The 25448-nt window shown below is 36.8% G+C and overlaps 1 protein-coding gene across 1 annotated transcript in view; it reads left to right on the forward strand.

The window, feature by feature from the left end:
* Positions 1-23720, forward strand: part of LOC114652832 (cyclic nucleotide-binding domain-containing protein 2-like) — a 187343-nt gene extending 163623 nt beyond the window's left edge. The window contains exons 14-17 of the mRNA XM_028803142.2: positions 11922-11965; positions 13369-13446; positions 21161-21208; positions 23390-23720. Coding sequence (XP_028658975.2) covers positions 11922-11965; positions 13369-13446; positions 21161-21208; positions 23390-23578 — 359 coding nt within the window. The 3' untranslated portion in view covers positions 23579-23720. The remainder of the gene's footprint in view (positions 1-11921; positions 11966-13368; positions 13447-21160; positions 21209-23389) is intronic.
* The last annotated feature ends 1728 nt before the right edge of the window (positions 23721-25448 follow it).

Genomic DNA, 25448 nt, shown 5'->3' on the forward strand with positions numbered 1-25448 from the left:
TAGCAACAATTCAAAGAAAAAAACAATCTTAAAAGTGTGTAACCGGAAAACCAAATATGGGGGTTGGCGAGCAAAGCGAGCAGGGGGCGAAGCCCCCTAGTATACTATATATATATATATATATATATATATATATATATATATATATATATATATAAAACCAATAATAAAAGACACATCCATTCTGTGATTTTGCTTCAGATGCAGAACTGAGAGACCTCAATAATTTTGAAGTTTAATAAATGCTGAATGCAGCTTTCTCCAAACTACCGAATCGACGTATGAGAGTAGGAACTAAAAAGAATTGAAATGAATATGACGGGCATGCAATATAGTGGGCGGAGTCAAAAAGGGGCCCCTAACAGGGGCGTCATCTTACGGGCCTCAGCATGTCTCTGGTCGCTGAATCAGTCTGAGGCTTCAGACTGTCTCGCCTGCAGCTGGACCCTCTTGAAAAATGTTGCTTGAGAGCCCTGCTGCAACTATTGCCACAGAGCTAAAGTCATCGTAAACATAAAATGGTAAAGGCCAAGAAAGACTAATGTGGTCATAGAAGCAGCATCAGTGTACCTACCTTAATAACTGGAATGTAAAAGCAGACAATAGTCCTAAAGAGGACAAAAAACAATAGGGAAATGTGAGCTATTATAGTTATCCTTGGCCCAGGACCCACCTCAAAAGGATCATTAGTTATGTCAATGAGACCATAAATCAAAGAGTACATCAACTCTAGAAATACACTGCCTGTGAAAAGTATTCACCTTCTAGGGAGTTTTCACATTTTATTGTTATACAAGATTGAATCACAGTCAATTTAGTTTGGCCTTTTTGATATTAAGGAATAGGAATGGCTTAAAAATAGCAATGTTAATATCATGGAATGGTCGATTCAGAGTCCAGATCTCAAACCAATTGAGAATTTGTGGCTGGACTAGAACAAAGGTGTTCCCTCAGAATCCCCATGCAACCTGACAGAACTTGAGCAGTTTTGCAAAGAACAATGGAGAAAAATTGCTGTGTCCAGATGTGCAAAGGTGATAGAGACCTGTGTAAACAGACTCAGTGCCATCATGGCTGCCAAAGGTATGTCTACTAAACTGAATTGATGGGGGTGAATGCATATGCAATCAGTTATTGTTTTTTTTGGTATTTGTAATGAATTTAGACCACTTGGCAGAAATCTGTTCCTATTTTGGCATTAACTCTTTGAGGGCTGAATATTTTTTCCCAAGAAAATTCTGTTTTCTGAAAAGTGCACAAAGCAATGGTTTCACACATAAATCAAATGTCTGTAGCTCTCTGCTTTGCTGCTGTCGCCACCTGTTCACTGTTGCTGGTGGCTGCATGGGGGCAGTTCAACTGTCAGCAGGACTGTGCAGCAGGCCAGCTGCCTGGCTGCCTTTGTACGGTGGTGGCAGTCGCAGTGCGACACAGTCTGATTTGTACCTTACCTCTTGTCAACGTAAGTGCCGGTCCTCCCAGGTAAACATTACCATAGACGCATCAGCTACACAAGCAGCTGATGCCAGTACCTCACTTTTGTTTTCGATCTCCATCTCCAAATCACTTGTATCAAAATCAGAGTCTGATAAGTCAAAGTCAGATTCAGTGATAATAATCAAAATGTTGTTCACGGAGTATTTTACTTTGCGCATTTGCTTTGGTCTCTCGCCAGATGTTGATGCCATTTCAGGAGCAGGTCAAACCAACAAAGCTAATGTTCCTTCTAACAAAGAGAGTCAAACTAAAATGTAACAGTGAATTTTATCACAGTTTCCAGCTGATTGCCATCCTCTATCCCTGAATTTCGACAAAAGTCGACATCTGTAGAGTTAAAGAGTCTTCCTCTGTTAATACAATACAATACAATTTATTTTTATAAAGCCCAAAATCACACAAGAAGTGCCGCAATGGGCTTTAACAGGCCCTGCCTCTTGACAGCCCCCCAGCCTTGACTCTCTAAGAAGACAAGGAAAAACTCCCAAAAGTACCCTTGTAGGGGAAAAAATGGAAGAGACCTTGGGAAAGGCAGTTCAAAGAAAGACCCCTTTTCAGGTAGGTTAGGTGTGCAGTGGGTGTCAAAAAGAAGGGGGTCAATACAATACAATACACAGAACAGAACAAATCCTCAGTACAGTATAAAAATACAAATTTTACAAGTACGGAGCAGAATTTAACAGTAGACGATATCACATAATATGATTTGGATTTGATTACAGTCCTAGAGACCTCAGCCATCAAGCTGCCTATCCCATTTGGCAATTCCACAGCTGAAACAGCGCTGGGCCAGCCAATCCAATGAAAGCACCCCTCTACCCCAGATTCCTGAGATCCTCCATCAGAGATAACTTTTCCTTAGGCAGGCAAAACAACTTGGCAGGTGGGCCGATGCACCAAGTGCCGCATTTGAGTACCAAGAAGAGAAACAGAATAGGTGAGGGTTAGTAATAAATTATAACTATCATATTACTTATGTTTTAGTGCTAATGACTAACAACAGAGATGCAGTCTGTACAATTAATCAGCAGCTCTAGTCAAGATATGCTAAACTGAAGTAGTGAGTCTTCACCCGGGATTTGAAAACTGAGACTGAAGGGGCATCTCTTATAGTAGCAGGCAGACCATTCCACAGTTTAGGGGCCCTGTAACTAAAAGCTCAACCTCCCACTGTTATTTTATTAATTCTTGGAATCATAAGCAGACCGGCATCTTGAGATCTTAATGTGCGCTCTGGTTTGTAAGTCATGATAAGTTCAGGCAAGTAAGCCGGACCTTGGCCATTTAATGCATTACTTGTTAAAAGGAGGATTTTGAAATCTGCCCTAAACCTAACCGGGAGTCAGTGTAAGGATTTAAGAACTGGAGTTATATGTTTGTATTTTCTTGTAATAATTCTTGCAGCAGCATTTTGGATTAACTGGAGGCTGTATAAAGAACAGTTTGAACATCCAGTGAACAGTAGTCAATCCTAATAGAAATAAATGTATGAATTAATTTCTCAGAATCCTGTTTATTTAGGAAGCGCCTTAATTTACCAACATTTTTAAGATGTAAAAAAAAACATGATTTGGACAACTTTGTAGTATGCGCTTTAAATGGCAAGCTAGAGTCAAAGATACAGTAACTCCTACATTGCGGGCTGATTCAGTAAAAGTAATGGTGATTCCAACTGAGTTAAATGATGACAGAATATTGTTGTGATCAGTGTCATTCCCTCCAACAATTAACATCTCTGTTTTATCGGTGTTTAAAGATAAGTAGTTCTCATCCATCCACTCCTTTAATTCACTAACACAACTAATTAAAGACAACATTGGAGAAACTTAATTTGATCTAAAAGAAAGGTATAACTGGGTGTCATCTGCATATGAGTGAAAATTAACATTATGTTTCCTAATGATAGATCCCAGTGGAAGCATGTAAAGTGAAAACAGTAAAGGTCCCAGTACTGAGCCCTGCGGGACACCATATTTCAGTTCTGTGTATAACGATGGAGTACTGTCAGCACATTTCTGTAAATATTGGAATTGATTTGATAAATAAGCACAGTGCCTGTAAGCCCAACATCATTTTCTAGCCTGTGCAGTAAAATAGAATGGTCAATGGTGTCAAATGCTGCGCTTAAGTCTAACAACATAATTACAGTGGAGTTTCCTTCATCAGAGGATATCAGAATGTCATTTACAACCCACCTTAGTGCCGTTTCTGTTCTGTAATCAGTGTCATAAAAGGCATATTAATTGATTCAATATTGTATAACAATAAAATGTGAAAGCTTCTGAGAAAGTGAATAATTTTTCTAGGCACTGGAACTTAAAAGAGTGAGAAAGATGTCCCAAGCAGTGTAGTCTTGACAAGGTATTATGGGCAGATTTTGACTGTCCAGTGTATTACCAGAACCTTTTCAGGCAGAATGGAGTACAAGGCAAAAAACCAGCCCTGGATGGCATATCAGTCTTACAGATTATCAAACTATAATTCACTCATTTATTTATTAAACTTGCTAAATCAAATTTCAGAGATGCAGGGGGCAGATCTTAACCCAACCATTTCAAGTAAATACAGAATCCAAAGCCAGTCCGTTGCAGAATATTGGGCTATTACTGTACATGTTTTATTGTATAATGAAGCTTATTTCTTATTGTACTTCAGAACAGAGTGTTGGCAATGTTACTTGTCTGCTGATTTCCTTGGCTGGTAAGCTTCTCTTTTAAAAGGCATAATTACTGTAAATTGTTCATTAGTTGAGATTACAGTCACAGGCATGAAGAAGATAATGGGGACTGCCTATGATTCCATATATGTGTGAGTCAGTGTGGCCTGGCAGTGCTAATAAGTTTATAAAATGTAAGGAAAGCAAAAAAGAGGCTTAGCATAAAATGACAGAGTATTTGCTTAATGGCTCTATCTCTGCTGGCATTTAACCCTTTGTATTCACTAGTCAATATTCTTGGAGTCACTGTGGTCTCAAAACTGAGTTTTGCAGATTCAGTGTACTGTTATTTTCTCCATTCAGTATAGCCACAGTATATTGTATATCCTGTTGTTCTACATGCAAAGCTAACAAAATAATTTTTCAAGGTTCACTTAAGGCAAAAGTTTTCTTAATTGAGGTGCTTCCTGACAGGTGTATTGTAACACATTTCATTAGTGAGGACTGGACTTACAGAATGGTGCTTTAGGAAATAATAACTCAAAAACACAAGAGATGTTGCTGAAGCTCCCTTGCTTTCTAATCACCTCAGTGCTATGGCCTTTGTGAATCTTACCTGAACACATTTTTTTTTTGAAATGTTGTGTTGATTTGCTGTCAGCCTAATGCCATAAGCTAAGAAGTCACAACTGGCTGCCAAGGTTCACTTTTTCTGTCATCAGTTTTACAAATCTGCAGGGAAGGTCTGACATTTTCTTAGCACTTCGTCATCCCACGTACATTGGATGTCATTACTGCTTGTTCTCAAACGCTACACATCATGATTAACAAAATCTAAATGTGATTTTAGAATTATCATCTTTATTTCAAATGCATGCATGGAGTATGTTATACATGATTCTTACAAGAACTGTGTGAGGTGTGGTAGTCAGTTTAAAATATATCCAAAAACTGTCAGCACTACTAGTTATTACTGTGTGTTGTTTCCTGACAAGGTGACATGAAAAGTACTTTTTAGTTTGATGTATGTTTCCCATATCTCAAAATAATTTTTGTTGAGCCCAACTATACATTTTCTTCAGAACATGTCCTGGCACTGAGAGTGTTACAGTGACAATAAGATGAGCCAGATATCCATTTGCTCGTTAAGCTCTTCCGAAATGATCCCAAGCAACTTACGGATTTGTCTTGTGGTCTTCCTTCAATGTATCTATATCTAGTGAAACTACAATAGGAGCTCTCAGATATTCATATCTCATGATCTTGAGCAGTGGCAGCTGGTGAAAAAAATTTGATTGGGGGTGCAGTTTTAGTGTGGACAAACTGAAGCAGCACTTCATAGCTCAGGAGAAAAGAAAAGTAAAAACACATACACAAACTATAATGTTGGTTACACAAAGAGCGATTCAAGTAGTGAGAAAAGCTCTATATCTAAATGTAAAGAATTATTATTAGTAGTAGTAATAGTAACAGTGTAGCTAGGAATGTGTTGGTGAGTTGGCATATATGAAACCAGGAGGCCTAATGTAATTTCACATAGTTAAAACAGTTTATAGAACTTCACCATCAGAAGCTGAATGAGGGAGATCCTCTAATAAAACCTTCCTCAGTAATGCACACAACGCTGGAAGATGCACACAAATTCAAAGACATAGCCATCTGTGTATGGCCTTACGATGATGCAAAAAACAAGACAAAACAAACAAAAAAAATGTAATTGGCATGATAGCACTCAAAATTTTGATGTCAGTAGTAGCCTCTGGTGAACAACACTGTCTCGAGGTTTTGCTCTCTTCAACCTTCTTAACCTGCATGACCTTAACAAACAGTAGGCCTATTACTAAAACACACTAAGGAAATAAAACACACAATGTATAAAAATAAAAGACAGAGTCTTGCACGTTTTGTAATTATACAGGACATTGTTTAGTACTAGAGTATACTTTGAATTATGTTAACACGTACAGTTACTACATCATCAGATCAGCTATTAATATAATAATGTCAGTATTGTGATATACTGGATATAATTCTCAGAGGATTTCAGAAACTCAATTTATTGTCAAAATTATGACAAACAAAGCAGAATATTTTGGACATGCCTGTAGCATTACTCAAGACCACTGTCATCATTATTTTTCTTTCTTAACATTTAATCAGTTGCTAAGGCACACAAGTCTGTTCACATTTTCTGATGCCAAAGTAGATCTCTTTTTGTGCACAATATGAAAAAAAAAGAAGCTGCACAATTCAGCATGGAACAAGGGCATCAAAGTCTGATTTTGAAATGCTTACAAGAATAACAAACCACCTGAATCAAAATATCCCAAGTCTATTGTCAGGTTGGATGCAGATAATTTTGCTGTTTTGTATTTATTAATATTTAATTTCTACTTTATGGAATAAAAACATTATTTAGCACAGCATTAAATTGCTTCTGTGATTACTCATTGTGGATATTTGGAATGCTTATAGTTGCAGGAGCTGTAGAATGCCTAATAAAAGAAGACCCTTTGTTATCGAGGCAACTGTTACATTACAGTTTTAGGCACCACAGCATTCTCAATCTTTATAATGCATGGTTTGGAAAAGTAATCACTTAACGTAAAATAACTATAAAAGCAGCATTAAAAACGAATGAATTTAAAAATCTCAGGAACCAATTGCCTTGCAAATAATACACACACAAAGACCTGCCCTTTCTGGATTCATAGTTAGCTTACTGTTTGTCATAAAAAGAGCTGGAAAAAGTCAGTGTGTAAGCACGTCCTCAATCAGTTGCCATCTGCAGAATTCTTAAGTCAGTTTGGTCCAGTCCAAGGGTCTTTATGTTATTTTATTTTTTAAATGAATAATTTATGAAGGGGTGTTTCATTAAAGAAATAACCAATTTTTCTTTGATTTCTGAGGTTACGCTTGAAGTTGCCATCTTCTGAAGGTTGTGCTCGCTCATAACATTAAAGGCGGGTGTGAACTGTGAACCATTGACGTCAACATGATATAGTGCATCGATGATTGTCCAATCACATTAGATTAAAAAAACCTAAAACAATACTAATTTGATGCCATTAAATGTGGGAGTGGCCGGGGCACACAGAGCTGCATCCCCAGAAAAATCTGAAAGCAACCAATTAAAGGAGAGCCTTAGGTCACCAGCTTGCCAAAAGATAAAGGACTTACATAGACTCTTATTTAGCTGGCATCCTTCACTCTGGAAATATTGGTATTCACTCAATATTTATTTATTTTTTATTCACAAATACAAGTCAGACTCAATTTGTAATGGATGTTGACATGCGACGACACCAGGCACGTTGTGCAAATAAATTTATTTCATGATTATTTCACATTACATAATTAATTTTAGTAGAGATTTCAAAATATTTGAGAGGGGGGCACCCCAGCACCCCACATTACAAACTGACACTGATCATGGGAATGAACTATTAAACTACAAGGATCACAACAAATTGAAAATCTCCCCAACGCAAACTTAGCAGAAAAACTTTCCCTTGCATGTAGCAACAGGTAGAGCTGACCAGACTTGTCTATTTCATTCTGCACCTCCATTTTCTCTTGGTCTTTTCTTAGATACTACCTAGCCAGCTAAAAGTCATACAGGTGTTTCTGTTGACTTCTGGTTTGCTCTTGCAATACCTCTAAATATTTATGCCCAGTTCAACTCCTGTGAGAGATATCAGGAGAACATCTTCATAAAATGTTTAAACTGGGGCATTTCAGATCAGTTCTTCTCCGAGAACTACTGGATTGCTTAGCTTCTAACTGAACAACCCTGTAGAGGAAACTCATTTTGTCCACTGTTTTTTGCTGCATTAACTTGGTAATAATAACCAAGCCGTTAAGTCTTTCACTTCATCACCTCAGATCAGTACAAAAGTCACAGTTGTAGTGACTGAATATACCCATCCTTGAAGTTAGAACAGAGTGTTTATTTTAATCATGGGTGGCAAAATCAAGGCAAATACATTTTAAAAATTCAAACAAAGGTCAAGAAATATAGAAAGAATACTGGTTGACAAGCTGAAAGGGCAAAAAAAACTTGATAATTCTGAGCTAGTTTTCTGAAATTCTTTTTTATTTAAGTTGAAAGAAATTGTAATGGAATTTATTTAGTTTTTCTTCTAAAGTTATAGACATACTCTCTATATGGAGCTCTGTCTTAAATAACATGTTAGAAATGCATACGCACACATGGCAACAAAAAACGCATCCCCAGCAACACACACAATGGATAAGGACACCAGCAACGTCATTAATGAACAACACTGGAAAAATCAATAGTAAACAATCTAGGAATAATTAATTTCTAAGTAAATAGGAGACCAGAATTAAACATAATATTGTGAAAAACAAATTAATTATGACCAGAGCCTGACAACAGTTCTGCGTCCACCAGCCCATCTGCTGATCAATGTCACTGGGCACTTAAGTAAATTATTAAATCTTACCCTATGCCATTACTCACATTGTGAGTAGAACAGTATAATTTATAAATAAATAGCAATAATGTTTTTGGTATATGAGCCAGACATTTACAAAGAAAAGCAAAAAGAGACTTGACAATTGTGTATTAGATAAGGTGAGGGAATAACAAATTGCCACAAAGAGACAGAAAACGCAGGAATTATGTAGAAGTTTCACAGCTCAGAAGACATGAAACTGTAGTGGCCCATATCCTAGCAAAAACCCATGACTGACCTGAACACTCCTCCAAACACGTACGAGGCACAAGGAAAGGAGGCCCAATGAAAACTTCTGGTAGGTTATAGGGCCTGGGGGTAAGTTATTATGGGAGGCAGTGAAGGGACATCTTAACCTATGGGTACAATGGGCACTGATCAGGGGTCACAGGAGCATAGGGGCTCATGGTGTTTCTGACGCCTATGTATGTTTCTGTTTTGCTGTCAAAACAGGGGTCCCAGTGAACTACTTTGCCTACGGAGCTATGATGCTGTTAAGACGGCCCTGGGAGGCACAGACAGAGGAGGTTCTCACTATGGATTATAGCAGCATGTAGATGAGTTCACAGATAATATGCAGAAGTGGAACAAAACTGGAAACACAAAGGTGTTTCTGACAAACGATGTACATCTTTTATTCAAACAAATTAGATTCTACAAGATTCTCCTTCACCAAGGGTTTGTCAAGTCATGAACCAAGTACAGGACCACTGGTTTATACTGCATAACCTGTGCAGATAAATTAACTCCCACCTGAAAACCTGGTTGTGTAATCATCTGATAGTTTACCCTACTTATATCATATAATCTATATATATTTTCTCTTCCACTTTATCTATTTTAGGGTGTGAAGTTAACCTGCATAGGGAAACGATTGCATCACGGAAGTACAACAATATGTACTTATACATACAAAATAAAATCAAATGTATTTATAAAGCATATTTTACAACAGAAAGCAGCTGCACCAAAGTGCTATACAAAATAAAACAAACATAAAACTGTGACATAAAAACACTGGATAAACTGTACAAACAATTTGGTCTCCAAACCCCTAAGCTTAAAAGAAACAATGATTTCCAAGCCATAGCAAAGCAAACACATTATTCGGTGTCTCCAAAAGCCAGAGAAAAGGGATGCAGCTTTAAACGGGATATATCAGGACTGTGGAAGTGGTTCTGACGAATAAAGGTAACTCATTCCAGAGTTGTGGAGCAGCCACTGATAAAGCTCAGCCCCCTTTTCCTTATTATAAAGCAAGAAAGAAATTGGGAAGATGATCTAGGTGCCATGGAAGAAGTATATTGGATGAAGGGCACTTTAAACATTATATTGGTGAAGAGAGATTCAATGAAGAGAGACCAAGATTATGGCGAGCCGAATTAACATTAAGAGATATCTCAAAATGAATTTCAGATATCTTAAAATGTAATTTCCTTTTTAAGATATCTGAAACTCGCTTTGAGATATCTTAAAATAATTTCCTTTACATTTTAAGATATCTGCAATGCATTTTGAGATATGTCAAACGGATTTCAAGACATCTCAAATACATTTTCAAATATCTCAAACATCTCTTCAGATGAATTTTCAGATATCTTAAATTGACCTATCATGCATGTATCATGTATTTGAGATATCTTGAAATGCACAAGAAGCTATTTTAAGATATCTTGAAATGCATTTCAGATATCTTAAAATGTACAGCATATCATTTCAAGATATCTTGAAATCTATTTGAGATATCATACTGTGCAATGCTTTTTAGATATCTTAAAATAGATGAATTTTTAGATATCTGTAATTCAGTTTGAGATATCTAAAATGCATTTGAGATATCTCTAAATGTTAATTTGGCTTGCCATATACATCATTTCCAGGTGCATGCATCATGATGTGACACCACTGTGGCCACTATAAGAGTGAACTTCATGTTAGAAGCTCAACTGCACTTTGCTTTTTATAAAGAATTAGTTTGAGAGTAGTAAAACAAACTTAAGAACATCTCTGGTATTTTGACCTTGAAAAAGTCTAGCAATTCCTTTTTATCTATCCTGAAAACTAATACTTAAGTGTCTAAAATCTCCATGTGTCAGACCGTACTTCTGTTTAACAATGAATCTGCTAAACACAAGTAAATAACTATCTCTGTCATCAATGGCATCTTTGCTGTTGTGCAAAAAGTAGTTACTGTAAGTAGTAAACTTGTGTCAATAATTTAATGTATCGTTAAAATATTTGTAGCAAACTCAACTGGGTAATCATACTCAAATTTTTCCAGTTGTCAATGATGTGCATTCTTTCTGGATTTTGTGACATTTTCTTTATAGCTGGTGCCTCTAGCTTGTTTCTAGGTTGCTTGAGCAGGCTGATGGATCTCGTAGCATTCTCGACCGACCTGTGCTCCTGTTTCAGTTCTGCCTTGGGTCTTGAATCCTAGACGCCCTGTTAAGTAACCCGTTGGCTGATTTTTTTGGCATGTGTGAACCTGAACATCTCACTGTTTTGGAGTAGCTGCCATCATTATCATGAATTATGTCAGTTCCTTATGTTCAATACGATTTAACACTTTACACACTGAACAAAATTTTTGCAAAATGTATGAATATTCATTTATGTGTCTGTTTGTGGAATTGAGTATTTGATGCTGATGTTGAGATATCTTCATCCCTTCTATCAGCATCTCTGTCTCTCACAGGTCCCACTAAAGCCCCACTAAAACTCATTATTTCATTTTTGGAAAATTCCTAAATGGTTAAGACAAGTTGTTGACACAATTACAGGATACAGATATTTTGGGCAGATGGTGATTCATGTCATTAAAATTATGGCATATTGCTACCATGTTCTTATTCAATTAGAATGTAAGTTTGTGGTGTCTTCTACTCTCCCATGCTTAACACTCAGATTTTGGCCACTTCATTAAAAGCAGATGACTTGAGTAAGTATATACTAGATAGCTGTCAAATGCATATGTTGGCATATAGCTGTTTATATTTCAATGTTCATTCATTATATCATTTTTCAATTTTTTTTCCAGCACAGAATTGGGAGTGGGGGAAATCTGATATAATGAATACATTTTATTTTCATTTGTGTAACTTCTATAAAAATGAATCTCTCCAATGGAATTTGTTCAGTTTCGTGCTTCTGCTGACATTTTAAAACTTTTCCCAATATGCAGCATCCACGATTTGATTTGTCTGTTACTAAAATCAAGTGTGTTAAAAATAAAACAGCAATGACAAGAATTGTATTGAATCGTTGTTTTTCTCTTGGTTTTCTAGCTAACAGTATGCATTTGTACACACTGAAAGTACAGTCCAAAAAGGTAAGCTTTTAAAATAGTTTTTAAAATGCATTAAACATAAGAATTGTACCTCTGATCACTTTAATTGTATTATTTTAATTCAACCATTCAATTATAATATAACATAACGTTCTCAATCCCACTAATCCAGTGCAGGGATGTGGGGAGCCAGGAACCGGCCCTAGAAGGGATACCAGTTCACTCACAGCTTATTCATGCTATCATTATGGCTGCTACTTTGTTCTTCAATTATTAAAGCTAAGCTCTCTGTGCTTAAATCATGTTAAAGGAAGGGCTACAACACTAAATAAAGACTCAGTGTATTTTATCGGCTGCATACAGCTTACAGAAAAACAAAATTGTTATGCTAAGTATATATGTAGACAAGAGCATGTTTAGTAGTTTTCTTATCTTTACACAAGAAATCGGAATGTGGCAAGATCTTCAAGAACTCTGGGTAAGGTGCAAATTTGTCACACAAGTCACTAAAACACCCTTACTTACTCACATATGGCCAATTTAGCATCACAACTTCTGAAAGTTGTTTCTAATTCTCTTATGCGTCAAGCATGGCAAATGCTGTGTCGGACTCTATGCATGTCATGCAGTATTTAAAGAGTGATGTGATAGTAGTTTAGAGCAAGAGGAGATGGGGTCAGAGGGAATGCAGTTCGCACAGAGCAACAGAAGACATCTTTGGGATGGAAGGTATATGCTGCCCAAGCTCAAGAGTGTATAGCTCATGACTTATGGCCTCAGGATGGGGATGTAGTCACAAACTAATGGTTGAGATGAAGGCCTCATAGAGTTTCACAAGAATGACACAAAGTCATCAAAAAGGATTGGGGCAGCCACCCATATATTGTTCCTTGGCTGCAAAAATAGTATAAATAGAACAGACATGTTCACAGATGTGAGTCCAAAACTGAACTGAATTAGGTATTTAAGATGGCAGCTTTATATGCTGAGAACGGGAAGTAACGTCATCAGTGGAGCCTGGAACCAGAAGTGACATCATCTGTGACACGGGGACCAGAAGTTACGTTATCAGTGGGCACCGGAACCAGAAGTGACACCATCAGTGGCATCGGAACCCTGCGGGATTTCCTGTGGATGGTCTGTAAGGGATTGAGAGAGACAGTCAGTGCACCCCGCCACCCCCCGGTGTGGAATTGCTGTCATTCAGGCCCTTTAGCTATCTCCCAATCGCACGTGTGTGACAAAGGGCATTTGGATTAATGAATAATTTATCTCTATTATTTATCTTAGATATCTGAAATTTGTCAGCTGGAACCAGAGTGTGGCATTCCATTTATCATTTATATCATACCATCCATTTTCTTTAATCAGTTGATACACTGTACTCATTACATGACAAAAGGTTTCTGTACTTTAATCATTAAATGTTTTGCTACTTTGTATAGAATCCAGCAGTGACTGCCTCTGCATTATCTTCAACTTTGTCCTTAAGGGTGGGAATTTTAGAAGAAGGCAACTTTTGGGTAAGACATTGAAAACAAAATATTGCTTCACAGAAAATGTTCATATTGCAACTCATTTCTAAATTAGTGAAAAACTATAATTTGCACAGTTTTTGCTAATGATTACAACAAATTTCATGAGAATGTGCTGAGTGTTTAATAGTTGTCAGAAAAGAATTGCAGAGAATCAAAGGTTAGGAATATCCATTTTTGCTTACAGATTTTTGTTTTGTTGGTTGAACCTCCTCTTGTGGCCAATAGCGGCCTTGAAACACAACAAAAATCCTTTATAGCACATAAATGACCAATGTCCGTATTAAGCATCTCACAAATCTCAGGAATATTTGTGTTACACTTAACAAGCCCAGGAAGGTTCAAGAAGGCAGGCGGAGACTCCTGGGACATTGAATAAATACAGACTTGCAGAAGATGGGGGAAGGATCATGGAGAGAAGCACAGTGCGCAACTCTGGTAGATGATTGGGAGAACTGGAAAAGTGAATGCAATTTCAGAAACAGTGTAAGAATAGTGACAGCTTACTTTAGTAACTGTTACTTTATGAGGTGTTTCCTGTGGCCAAAACAGCAAGATGTTGACTCTTCTGAAAGTACAGCTGTGGATCATTGATGGTTAAATAAATGTGCCCTATTGTTGGTCTTAATTCTGATTCCATGTGTTTGTCCTGGTCTTTCTATTTCTGGGCTCATTACAGTATTATTCTTGATGTTGTTGGAAAGTGGCAACAGTTACATACAGCTTAACACACAATATCCTAATTTATTATGTTTTCATTCTTCTTTTTCTCCTTCTCTTACTTTGATTAATATTATTATTACTAGGGGGCTTTGCCCCTTGCTCGCTTCACTTCCCAACCCCCGTGTCTGCGTTATGCGTTAGCCTCTTTGCGGTTTTGCTGCTCGTGTATGGAGATGCAGATGTACAATTTAAACAGATTTTTATTTTCATGGGAATTGTTACATATGCATCAACACAACGTATAACTGCCCATGACTGAATTTCATTTCTTTCTTTCTATTAAATAAAACAACATTTTCAAATGTTTGGCTCTGAGATTTGTTAACTGTCTTTGCAAAAGCTATTCTAACCGGAAACTGTTAACATTTTAATACGAATGGCATATCAAGATCTCCTTTGTTGTCTGATGTAATCCGCGGAAGATGTACTACATTACCTTCTTTGGATACATCCTTCTTTCTACAGTAATTTGTGCTTTGTAAGACTGGAGGTTGTTAATGGTTGTAGATATTCTTCGTGATATTGTAAGTTGCTGCTTTCATCTTCCGTACGATCACCACCAACTCTTTCAGCATAGTCTATTGATACGTATTTAACCAATTTGCCGTGTAACAGTTCGATAATTTTGGATGCCTTTAACCAATTTGATGTGTAACTGTTCGATAATTTTGGATGCCTTTAACCAATTTGATGTGTAACCGATTGACATTTTTGGCATTAATTCGTTCGACTTCCTCATTTCTCAGTGGTAGAATTGCACGTGTACTCATTTTTTATGTTGATAACCCTTCGTGATGAAATTCTTCGATAAGATTTGGGCATAATGTGTCTTTTTTAATTGGGAACTTAAAGTGAGGAAAACGTTAAAATGTATAAGAGCTGAGAGCTCAGACAGTATTATGACAAAAGCATTCACACGAATGGGAGTGGGTCAGGCTGTGGTCTTATTTGAAAATGTTTGAGAGAAGGGCGTGACTTGAAAAAATCTCAAGGCAAAAGTCTCGTCTCGTGGGACTTGAAAAAATCTCTCTTCCAAAAAGTCTCGTCTCAAAAAAGTCTTGTTGCGTCAAAGGATTTTTTTATATAATAGAGGGATTATTATCTTTGTGGTGAAGTTTTAGGATTAGTATCAGAAAACTATGAAACGTCATTATGTTTTCAAAGGAAATTACAAAACGCTTTCATGTGTGCCATTTTGGGTTGTTGTAAAATTGTAACCTCATTCCTTCTGAAACATGAACTCCTACTTCTTGCTGGGAGTGGGTGTAGGCTCCTTCATAACGATTCTCGTGTCCTACTCTAGGGTAGGACAAATTATTATTCTAGTCAGATGTTAAGTGCAATTCCTAGGAGTAATACTGAGACACTTGATTAATATGCACACAGGTCATCATTGACGCTTCCGTGATATTTGCTTTAAATGGGCATCACTGCTCCACTGATCCAGTCAGGAAAAATGTGCCATCGCCTTTAGCCTAAAGTAAAGTGCTGACATCCTGCCATTCATTCTGCCAGTCATTCTTGGCCTCATCCTTTAAATGTCAATATAATCACTGTTGTGTTTTTAACTAAATGAAACAGCTGAAATTCTTCCCAACACAATGATTCCAGTTATATAATTATAATTATTAACTAAATAATGTGATGATCAGTCTTTTGCTTTTGATTTTTAATCTCTCTTTGGCCTCACAAAATGATTAAGTCTTCATTTTACTGGGCATTAAATTTCACTTTTTTCGTGTGCTCATTTATTTTTTTAATGATATTGAGGGTAACTAATGATCTCCTGTGATGCTATGTTGTTTTTTTATGCTTGCTATGCTGTTGCAATGTAAAGTCAAGCAGAAATGTGTGGTATGTGACATCAAGGGTATAAAGCTCAGTTTTGTGCACTTCCTGCACTTTTAAACTCCTATTTCTTTGTTGTTTTGAGAAGTTCTGGATAGTGTGAAGGACGACCGGCTACAGACTCCGGTCGCCACCCCCAGGACGCTAGGAGGAGCCCTCCGGACAGCATATTGGTGCCCCGAGTTCCAGCAGGGCCTCATGGACTTTGTAGTGTTGTGACACAACCCTGCTGGATACCTTGGGGGCCGCCAGGAGTCACTGTAGGGGGGCTAGTGGGCTCTGGCATGCCCTATAACCCGGGAGTACATCTCAGTCACGTGACTGGAAGAAGTGACGTGCTCCCGGGATGAAGAAAAGGACTGTTTGCCCTGACCCGGAAGGAAAATGGACTTGTGGGTTTGGCTTGGAACCACTTCCGGGTCAGGGACTATAAAAGGACTCTGGGTAAGCCCAGACGCTGAGCTGAGCTGGGAGGAAGGTGGGCTAAGTGTCTGGGAGTGGAGGGTTGTATTGAAGAGAGAGAGTTTATTGTGTATAGGAGTGTGGTGAGGAGAGTGCTTGGTGCACTATTGTATAATAAAAATAATTATTATTATACTTTCACCTGGTCTCAAGAGTGGTACCTGAGGGTGTTAGAGGTGGCTCCACGCCTCTACTGCTACAATAGCAAATTACTTCTCCATTTCCTGACTATGATTAAGATTAACATTTTTCCTATGGTTGCGTGTGTGTTTACTGGTTTTCCAGATACTTTTCCATTGCTTGACTATTATTTTTGCTGCACGTATTGAGCCATGGTTATTTCTTTCTCAAGTTCTCAGTTATGTCTCCCAGCTTGTTACTTTGATTACAATTCATCTCCCGGTTTTAACTCAAATTACAATCTGCTACTGCAGTCAGCACAAATAAAAAGTTGAAAATTATAAATATAAAAAAAGCATTTCAAGTAAAATGCATCATTTCAAAAATTCAGCAACAAAAGAAGTAAAACAAGCCGAGGTAGCTGTTGATTAACACAGAAAGTGACAGAATTATGAAACAAAAGCACCCCAAATCTAAAAATCTAAATCCAAAAGACTAGTGATGAGCAAACCCTGCACAATTCACTTTGCCGTGAGTTTGGTGACATCAAGGAAATGTTCAGGAACTTTGCCGATCTCTGCGGAATGTATTGAAGTCAATGAGGAAGGAGGACCTGAACTACTTTTGAATTGCTTATAACGGTGCAATGGTGTTTTAAGTGTCCCTGAGGGCTAAGGAAGCATCATATAACTATGTTGGACTGATTATAGTGGCCAAAAAAGTGATCTGAACTGTGAGGCTGCAGTTTTAACCACTGTGCCACCGTGTCTCAAACAACAAAAGATGCAGATGGAATGAAAGTCGCAAACAAAATACAACACTAGACCTACAATATCAAAAAAGTAAAAAAAAAAAAATATATATATATATATATATCATTGTGCTCATAATTCCAGTCTTGGGGCACACATTAGCCATGCAGTGAAGCAGCAGCATGTGACTGGCTTGTTCCATTGTTTGAATTGCAGTGCTGGGTGCAGCTGGAATGTCTTTTTTGCTTCCAGTCATATGATCACATATGCTTTCTTTCTTGTTTTAATTATTTATTTTCTCTCTCAGGTAAGGCTTGCTTTAGATCATAGCTGCTGCACATTGTTAATTATCCATGCAGCATAATGTACGAGCGTCCTGCGGTGGGTTGGCACCCTGCCCGGGATTGGTTTCTGCCTTGTGCCTTGTGTTGGCTGGGATTGGCTCCAGCTGGTTCAGTGGGTTGGAAAATGGATGGATGGATGGATAATGTACCAGCACACTGGGATCAGTATTATATATCCAGTGGCAGTACTCATAATGTTCTAATTATGGTCAGCTAATGCACACCTCAAATGAAAATACTGCAAGTGTTTTGTTTGTTTTTTTTAAAAAGCAGGGTGGATGGCTGGAGTACTGATCGACTCGTGACATCACGCCTGACCTGATGCAGCTCAGCCTTATTGAAAGTTCTTCACACTGGCCTCTTAAAGCATCATGGGGTGCTGGGAAAAAATGGCTGTTTAAGCAAGCTGCATGGTGAATTTACAGGAAAATATTTGGCCAATAAGGTCACTGGCAAATATAGCATGTTCATTGTGAAAAACACTTTGGCAAATTTCAAGATCAACATTAATTAACCCCTTCACCGCCCTCTGCCGGATATATCCGGCACCGCTGTTTTAATGCTAACGCCATACTGCCGGAATTATCCGGCACATTTGCCTGTGGTTATATGAATGCCTGGCAAGTAGTATAACTGACGGTTTGGCGTGGGTATTATTACTACGTTGTATTTCGACAAGTCTGTGGTTGTTTTGGCCGGTCATGTGACGTGATTCGCATGTAACAGCTGTGAATATGGCGAAACGTAAACTGACTTCAAGTGAGGCTTTGCAGGCGATTTTGGACAGTTCTGATCATGATTGTAGCAGTTCTGAAGAAGATTTTAGTGACAGTGATGAGCAGCAACGTGCGCTGCATGATATTGTGAATGAAGACGCATCGGATGACGGCGCTGAGTGGGTGTATCCCCAGCATCTCAGCTGGGCTGCTGCCCGAGGTGAACTACCTTTTCTGCATTCGTTTGAGGGAACGTGTGGCTTTATTGTTGATGTAAACAATTACACTGCTGAGCAGTTTTATGAGCTGTTTGTGTCACCTGATTTGATTAGACATTTTGTTCATCAGACAAATCTGTATGCAGCACAGTTTATTGAGAAAAATCCCAATTTACCTCCACATTCCCGTGTTCGTGCTTGGTTTGACACTGATGAAAACGAAATGAAAAAATTCATTGGGATTTTGATGTTGATGGGAATAATCAGAAAACCAGATATTGAGATGTACTGGTCTACAGATCCTATGTATGCAACACATATTTTTGCAGCTGTCATGACACGTAACTGATTCTCTTTGCTGCTGAAATTCTTTCATTTGAATGACAACAGAAACGAGCCAGATAAGAAAGATCCAAACCGCAACCACTTGTTCAAGCTACGTCCTTTGATTGATCATTTATTTGAAGCATTTCAGTTGCCCTACATGCCAGGACCGTCAGTTGCAGTTGATGAAAGTTTATTGTCGTGGAAGGGCCGCTTACAGTTTCGACAGTATCTACCATTGAAAAGGGCACGGTTTGGTATCAAGATGTTTTGCTTAGCTGAGAATTCAGGTTACATTTATAGATTTCGTGTATACACTGGCAACTTGCACAACATTTAGTGGTCAATACTGCTTGAATAAATGTAAAAAATGTAAAAAAAATGTAAAAAAGTAAAAAAACAAAAATTGTTCAGATTTCGCCTGGCTTGGGGAATATTTAGGGAGTTGGCGGTTAAAGGGTTAAAACCAAGAACAATCCTTAACTGAAATGGTCAAAAGAGTGTAAGACTTACAAAATGTACAAAGAGGAAAAAGAAGACAAAGAAAACAGGTACAAAGAACTAATGCCACAGCTAAGGGGCTGTGCAAAAAGACGCCTTTAAAAAGCCCTTAGGAAACTGTGGCCCTAAAGGCTATAGAACAGAAGATATTAACCTTTCTTCAAACAAAGAACACAAAGAGCAAGAGACTGGGAGGAAATTAAAAACAAAAAATAGAACATAAAAAAACACAAAGCCATGGAAATTGCAGAAAATCACACAATTAGTGAGTTAGAAACTCAGGTCCTGGTCAAGTCAGATATTCTTGGTGGATGTTTCCAGTCTTGAGCTCACTGTTGAAATGTGCAAATATTTAATATTAAATTATAAAATATAAAGAGTAACATATTGCATTATGCATGAAGGATATTACATTTTTTTAACTTGTATCAAAAATATAAATAAAATGATTTTGTTTGTAACACTCACTCAAAACTTACTTTATGCTAGCATGCTAGAAATGTCAAGCCAATATGTATCAGTGGATTGTTTTCCATAATTGTTTCATGTAGTGTTCGTAAATACTTTTATTATTATTATTGGCCTTATTAAATGAATACTCTACCCAAATACATTTTTGTATGCTACTTATTCCATGTAGTTTGCAGTGATGGCCAGAAGAAAATATAATCTTATGTTTTTAAAGCAGCAAAAAAAAGTTTATGACATAATAGAACCTAATAGTGGCAAGTGCTGTGCAATGGCAAATGTGAAAAAATGTCCATGGACATGCCATGCCAGTAATCCAGCTGGACATTCAAAATGTGTAAAACACAAACATTTTTTCCTAAATTTTTATTAATAATAATACTTCCAGAAAAGTATTATATGCCGGAAAAATCGGCATATATCATAATAAACAAGATACGCATTCCTTTCACACTGCTTTTCAACTGAAGATCTGCATCTCCATGTCATCTATTTGTCAAAAATCCTGTCTTCTATTCAAACGCACAGCATTAAAGATGTTTTTTCTGCTTAAGATAGACACTGATTTTTCCAGAAGTAACTATTAATGTTTTAGCAAAAATGCTTGTGTTATGAGCTTATGACTGGATAACAGACATGTGGATTATGCAACCCAAGTAACGTGAGAATTGTTCTCTTTCCCAAGGATATTCTTTTGCTGTTGCACAGAACAGGTCATCATTGGGTTCTATTATATCCTAAACATTTTTCTCTCATTCTGCATGTTTTCCAATTCTGTATTTGTCTTAGTGTCCATATAAACACAGAAAATTTCAGTTTCTATATTACATCTTGCCTGAAGAAGGGTCCTGAGTTGCCTCGAAAGCTTGCATATTGTAATCTTTTTTGTTAGCCAATAAAAGGTGTCATTTTGCTTGACTTTTCACTACATTCATAACGGCTAACACGGTGCAACACCCTAGTACTACAGGAAAACATGAAATTACATTTTTTTCTCGACCATCATTACAAACTACATGGGGTAAGTAAATTAAAAATATAATTTTTGGGTAGTGCTTTCATTTATGTGTTTAATTATAATGTGTATGACAAGAAATTTTAAAATGTTTGATGTTTGTGGCCTTTATTGACAGCAAACAATTGTAACTGCCATTTTCTCCTCAATTTTATTTGGCAAACAGATACTAAAATTTAACTGACTTCCTCCATTTGTTACTCTTTCACAGCTGCCACCAGAAGTTGTTGGTGTCGAAAGTAACCATAATATGAGCCTGGTAAGAAATCTACTAAAAGAATCTGTATTATTAAAATGCAATTAAAATTTATTTATAGATAACAGAATTTTTCTTCAAAAACTGCAGTTAAAAGATGAACAATATCAAAATTATTTTTAAAACAGTAAAAAGAACATTATGCTGATTATTCATCTCTGAATTCATATCAATGGGTTCCGAAAATCAATGAATGAATAGATGGACACTATATAGTGAATAATTGTATGAAGTTACGTTGTTTCCTGCCTTTTACCTTGATCTGTAGAATTATATTTTCACATTAGCATGGCAGTTATTTGATTTTGATCACTACACCGGAGCACCACAAGGAACTGTTCTGTCTCCTTTTCTCTTCACTCTGTACACCTCAGACTATAAATATAACAGCAGGCCATGTCTCTTGTGTATTGATAAAGAGGATGAGACAGAAGAGAGGAGTTTGATGGAAAAGTTTGCTTGTTGGTGCAAAGAGAATTGTCTGCATCTTAACATTAGCAAAACCATGGAATTGGCTATTGACTTTCACTGCACCAAACAGCCTCTATTCAAGAAGTGAATATAGAAGTGGTTCACTCCTACAAGTACTCGGGGGTCCACATTAATGACAGGTTGGACTGGTTTCAGAGTACTGAGGAATTATATAAGAAAGGGCAGAGCAGGATCTTTTTCTTTAAGAGACTGCGTTCCTTTAATGTGTGAAGTGACCTCCATTACATCTTCTACAACTCTGTGATGGCCAGTGCAATTTTTATGCTCTGGTGTGCTGGGCTGGTAACATCACTTCAAGAAAAGCCCATTGAATCAAAATGATAATTAAATGGTCAGGCTTAGTTATAGGGTGCACTCTTGACCCCCTGGAGGTAGTAGCAAAGGATAGAATTAAAAGAAACTGAGTGTCATTATTAATATTGTTGCACATCCTCTCTCTGACACACCAAATTGAGGACTTTCAGCCAACGAATTATTCAGCAGAAGTGTGTCAAGAAACGCTACTGGGGCTCCTTTATACCAACAGCAATATGTCTGCATAATGCATCACAGTGAGTGTGACTGGCAAGTCAGAGGTTTACTTTTTTTTTTTTTTTTTTTTTAGTCTTTCTGGTGTGTGTTCAGACCATAGTGTGTCTTTATTTATTTATCTATATTATTTATTTTTTTATAGAGCATTTGTAAAAAAAACAAATTTCCCCCAGGGGACAAATAAAATTCTATCTATCAATATACATTATGTTACAAAAGGTAAATTAAAAGTCAATATTACAAGACAATAAGAAGAGCAAGTAAATAAGAGTGAAAACTTTTTATAAGTTGTAGAGCTGCACTTTCACTGTGCTTCATTATTGTGTTTACGAAGTTCAACACACTGATTTATTCACTACTTGTTCAAATATTCAGTAGAGTCCTTTATTATAGTGCGCAATATAAAATTTACCATTTATAGCAAATAATAATGAATTATACAGTATGACATACATGCTTAAGAAATAAAAATGAATCCATCCATTCATGTTTTAAATCTCTTATCCAGTTCAGCTTCACAGGAAATGGGTACCTAACTAACTAACACTGATGGCAAAAAATTCAACTCCATTGTAGGACACAATGACACAAAAATCCACCTCTGTTCATAAAGGGACATTTAAGTGTTAGTGTATAATAACAAAAAAAAAAGGATCTGTGTGGCAGTTGAAATTAGGATTCTGGAATTGTGAGGCAGCGATACTAACCACCTTGCCATTTTGAAAGAAAGAGAATAGTACCTTACACATTGCCAACTTTGGTAACATGATAGTTTTGAATGCTATAATATTTCAAGATGAAAAATAACCAGGATAGGCTAAAGTCATATTCTTGCTATAGGCAGTATATTTTTAGATAGATAGATAGATAGATAGATAGATAGATAGATAGATAGATAGATAGATAGATAGATAGATAGATAGATAGATAGATAGATAGATAGATAGATAGATAGATAGATAGATAGATAGATAGATAGATAGATAGATAGATAGATAGATAGATAGATATTAGTCTGAATACACACCAGGATGACTAAAAAGAAAAAATTAAAAAGGAACAAACACATCTGACTTTTCAGTCACAGTGATTACATACTTACATATGAATTTAATTTAAATAAACATAATATGTGGACAATATTTGTTTTTAATTTCACAGATCAGTGAAGGTACAGAGTGCATTTTCATTCCCCACAAGCTCTTTCTAAAGGAGGCTCCTCGCACATCTGTGCAGTCTGCCATGGAGGTTGTGAGCTCCTATCCTACAGAGGAAACGATTAGACAGAATTACAACAGACTGCAGGCCTGGAGTGCCTACAAGTCCAAGCTAAGCATGAAAAAGACATAGAATGGTAAAAATATGACTGTCAGTGGACATAAAGGTTAAAAGAAGGCAACCGGCTCTGTGTGTGTTTGTCATACACCAACATATTAATGGTTAGCTTTTTGAGTCGAATTAGATAAAAATAAACACTTTGGCTGTAATTGTACTCAATTTGTCTTTTCTTTTCTTTCATATTTTTTGGAATGTCAAGAGTCATCTAATCACTCAAAGTGTCTCATCACTTTCCAGCAATGCTCCTTCTAAACAGTGTCTTTGCATGCTCACACATAGATGAAAATGAAGAGCAGATGGCATAAGCTAGCACACATAAAAACAGGAAAGGTTTGACACAATATCCTGTTTGGGAAATTTTTTTCTTATAGTTTAATTCCTTATGGAATGTGTAGTTAGATAAATAGACCCACAAATCTACTAATATCGTCAGTTGCACTTTATAATTAAAATAATAGCTGTTAATTATTAATTTTAATAAAATTTGCATTAATTGTATATAAATATTTGTACATACTGTAGGAGAATTGTTGGCTTTTGTGCTGAATAAGACTTAACATTAGGCATAACATAGGAGACACAGATGCTGTAAAATAAAATTAAATGATCAACACAGCAACAGGACCACAACTCCACATTTTGAAAACTTTGAGAAAGGCTGATTTAATTTAAAGTATAAGCATCTCTCAAATGGACTTACATTAAAACATGTTTTAAACCAACGAAAATATATTCTACCCTGTTGCTCACCACCAGCTACTGTATGTCTTGCTAGATTACACTGTTCATATTCATTCCTTGAATGCCAATGCCAATAATCTCTGTATAGTTGGTCTCTCACTATGATGTCATGATGTTATACATTGATTGGACAGTGATATTGCATTCTTTGCATACTTTGGCAAGGATATAGTAAACAGGAATTATGGGTAAATGTTTAAAGATAATCATTATACTTTGATTTATTTGAGTTATGTGATTATATTAGACTAGTCAGTTTATTTCCAGGGTCTTAATTTAATTTATGCTAGGGAGCTTTGCCCCCCGGTCTGCGCTACGCGCCAGCCACTTCGAATCTCTTCCACTTGCGTACGTGGATTTCACTTTAACTAAACAACAAATCTTTTCATTCTTGCGGATACGCCTCTTTATTTGGAAGAAACACTACTTTTTCCCTGATGGCAACATGAATTTGACAATCTGCAAGTCTCCGACTTAAAGTTTAAATCTGAACAATAAATTCCCTTTTCGCTGTTCCGTTATTTTACCGAGTAATAATTTCCATTTGTTTGCACTAATGCGATCTTTACTATTATTTTTTTGAGACTTTTAAATTTTAGTACTTTCATTATCTCTAACCTGTTCTGCATGTGTATCGTGCCAACATTTTTGAACCTGTTTACGAGGTTCTACTTTGTCATCTAATCTTTGTCTTTTATTTCCGGCTCCAGCGCGTGGTTAAATCTCTTGGCATAAAGTCTTGTCTCGCAGGACTTGAAAGTATCTCTCTGAAAACGTCACGTCTCATCCCAAGCTAAAAAGTCTCATCTCGTCCCAGGATTTTTTTATATAATAGAGAGATGTGTATGATTAAAGGGGCTACATAAGATTATGATTGTGTTGTAGTCGTCACCACAAATTACCACAGATACCTGATGGTGCATATGGACAGGTTTAAAAGGAAGCCCTTTATCTGGAGAGCTGCTGGTTTATTGGTTATCTGCATTTCATTATTAAGTAATGTCTGGTTAATTAAACAGGCAACAATTAAAACTTAAATGCAGCTGCTAAAAACTAAAATAGGCAATTAAGGCTTCTGAATTGCAACAAGCTAGATAACTAAAATCCTAAGAACTGTATTGCTTTAGTAGTAAATAAATGG

The sequence above is a fragment of the Erpetoichthys calabaricus genome, chromosome 5 (genome assembly GCF_900747795.2).
Source record: "Erpetoichthys calabaricus chromosome 5, fErpCal1.3, whole genome shotgun sequence".
In the NCBI taxonomy this organism is placed as follows: domain Eukaryota; kingdom Metazoa; phylum Chordata; class Cladistia; order Polypteriformes; family Polypteridae; genus Erpetoichthys; species Erpetoichthys calabaricus.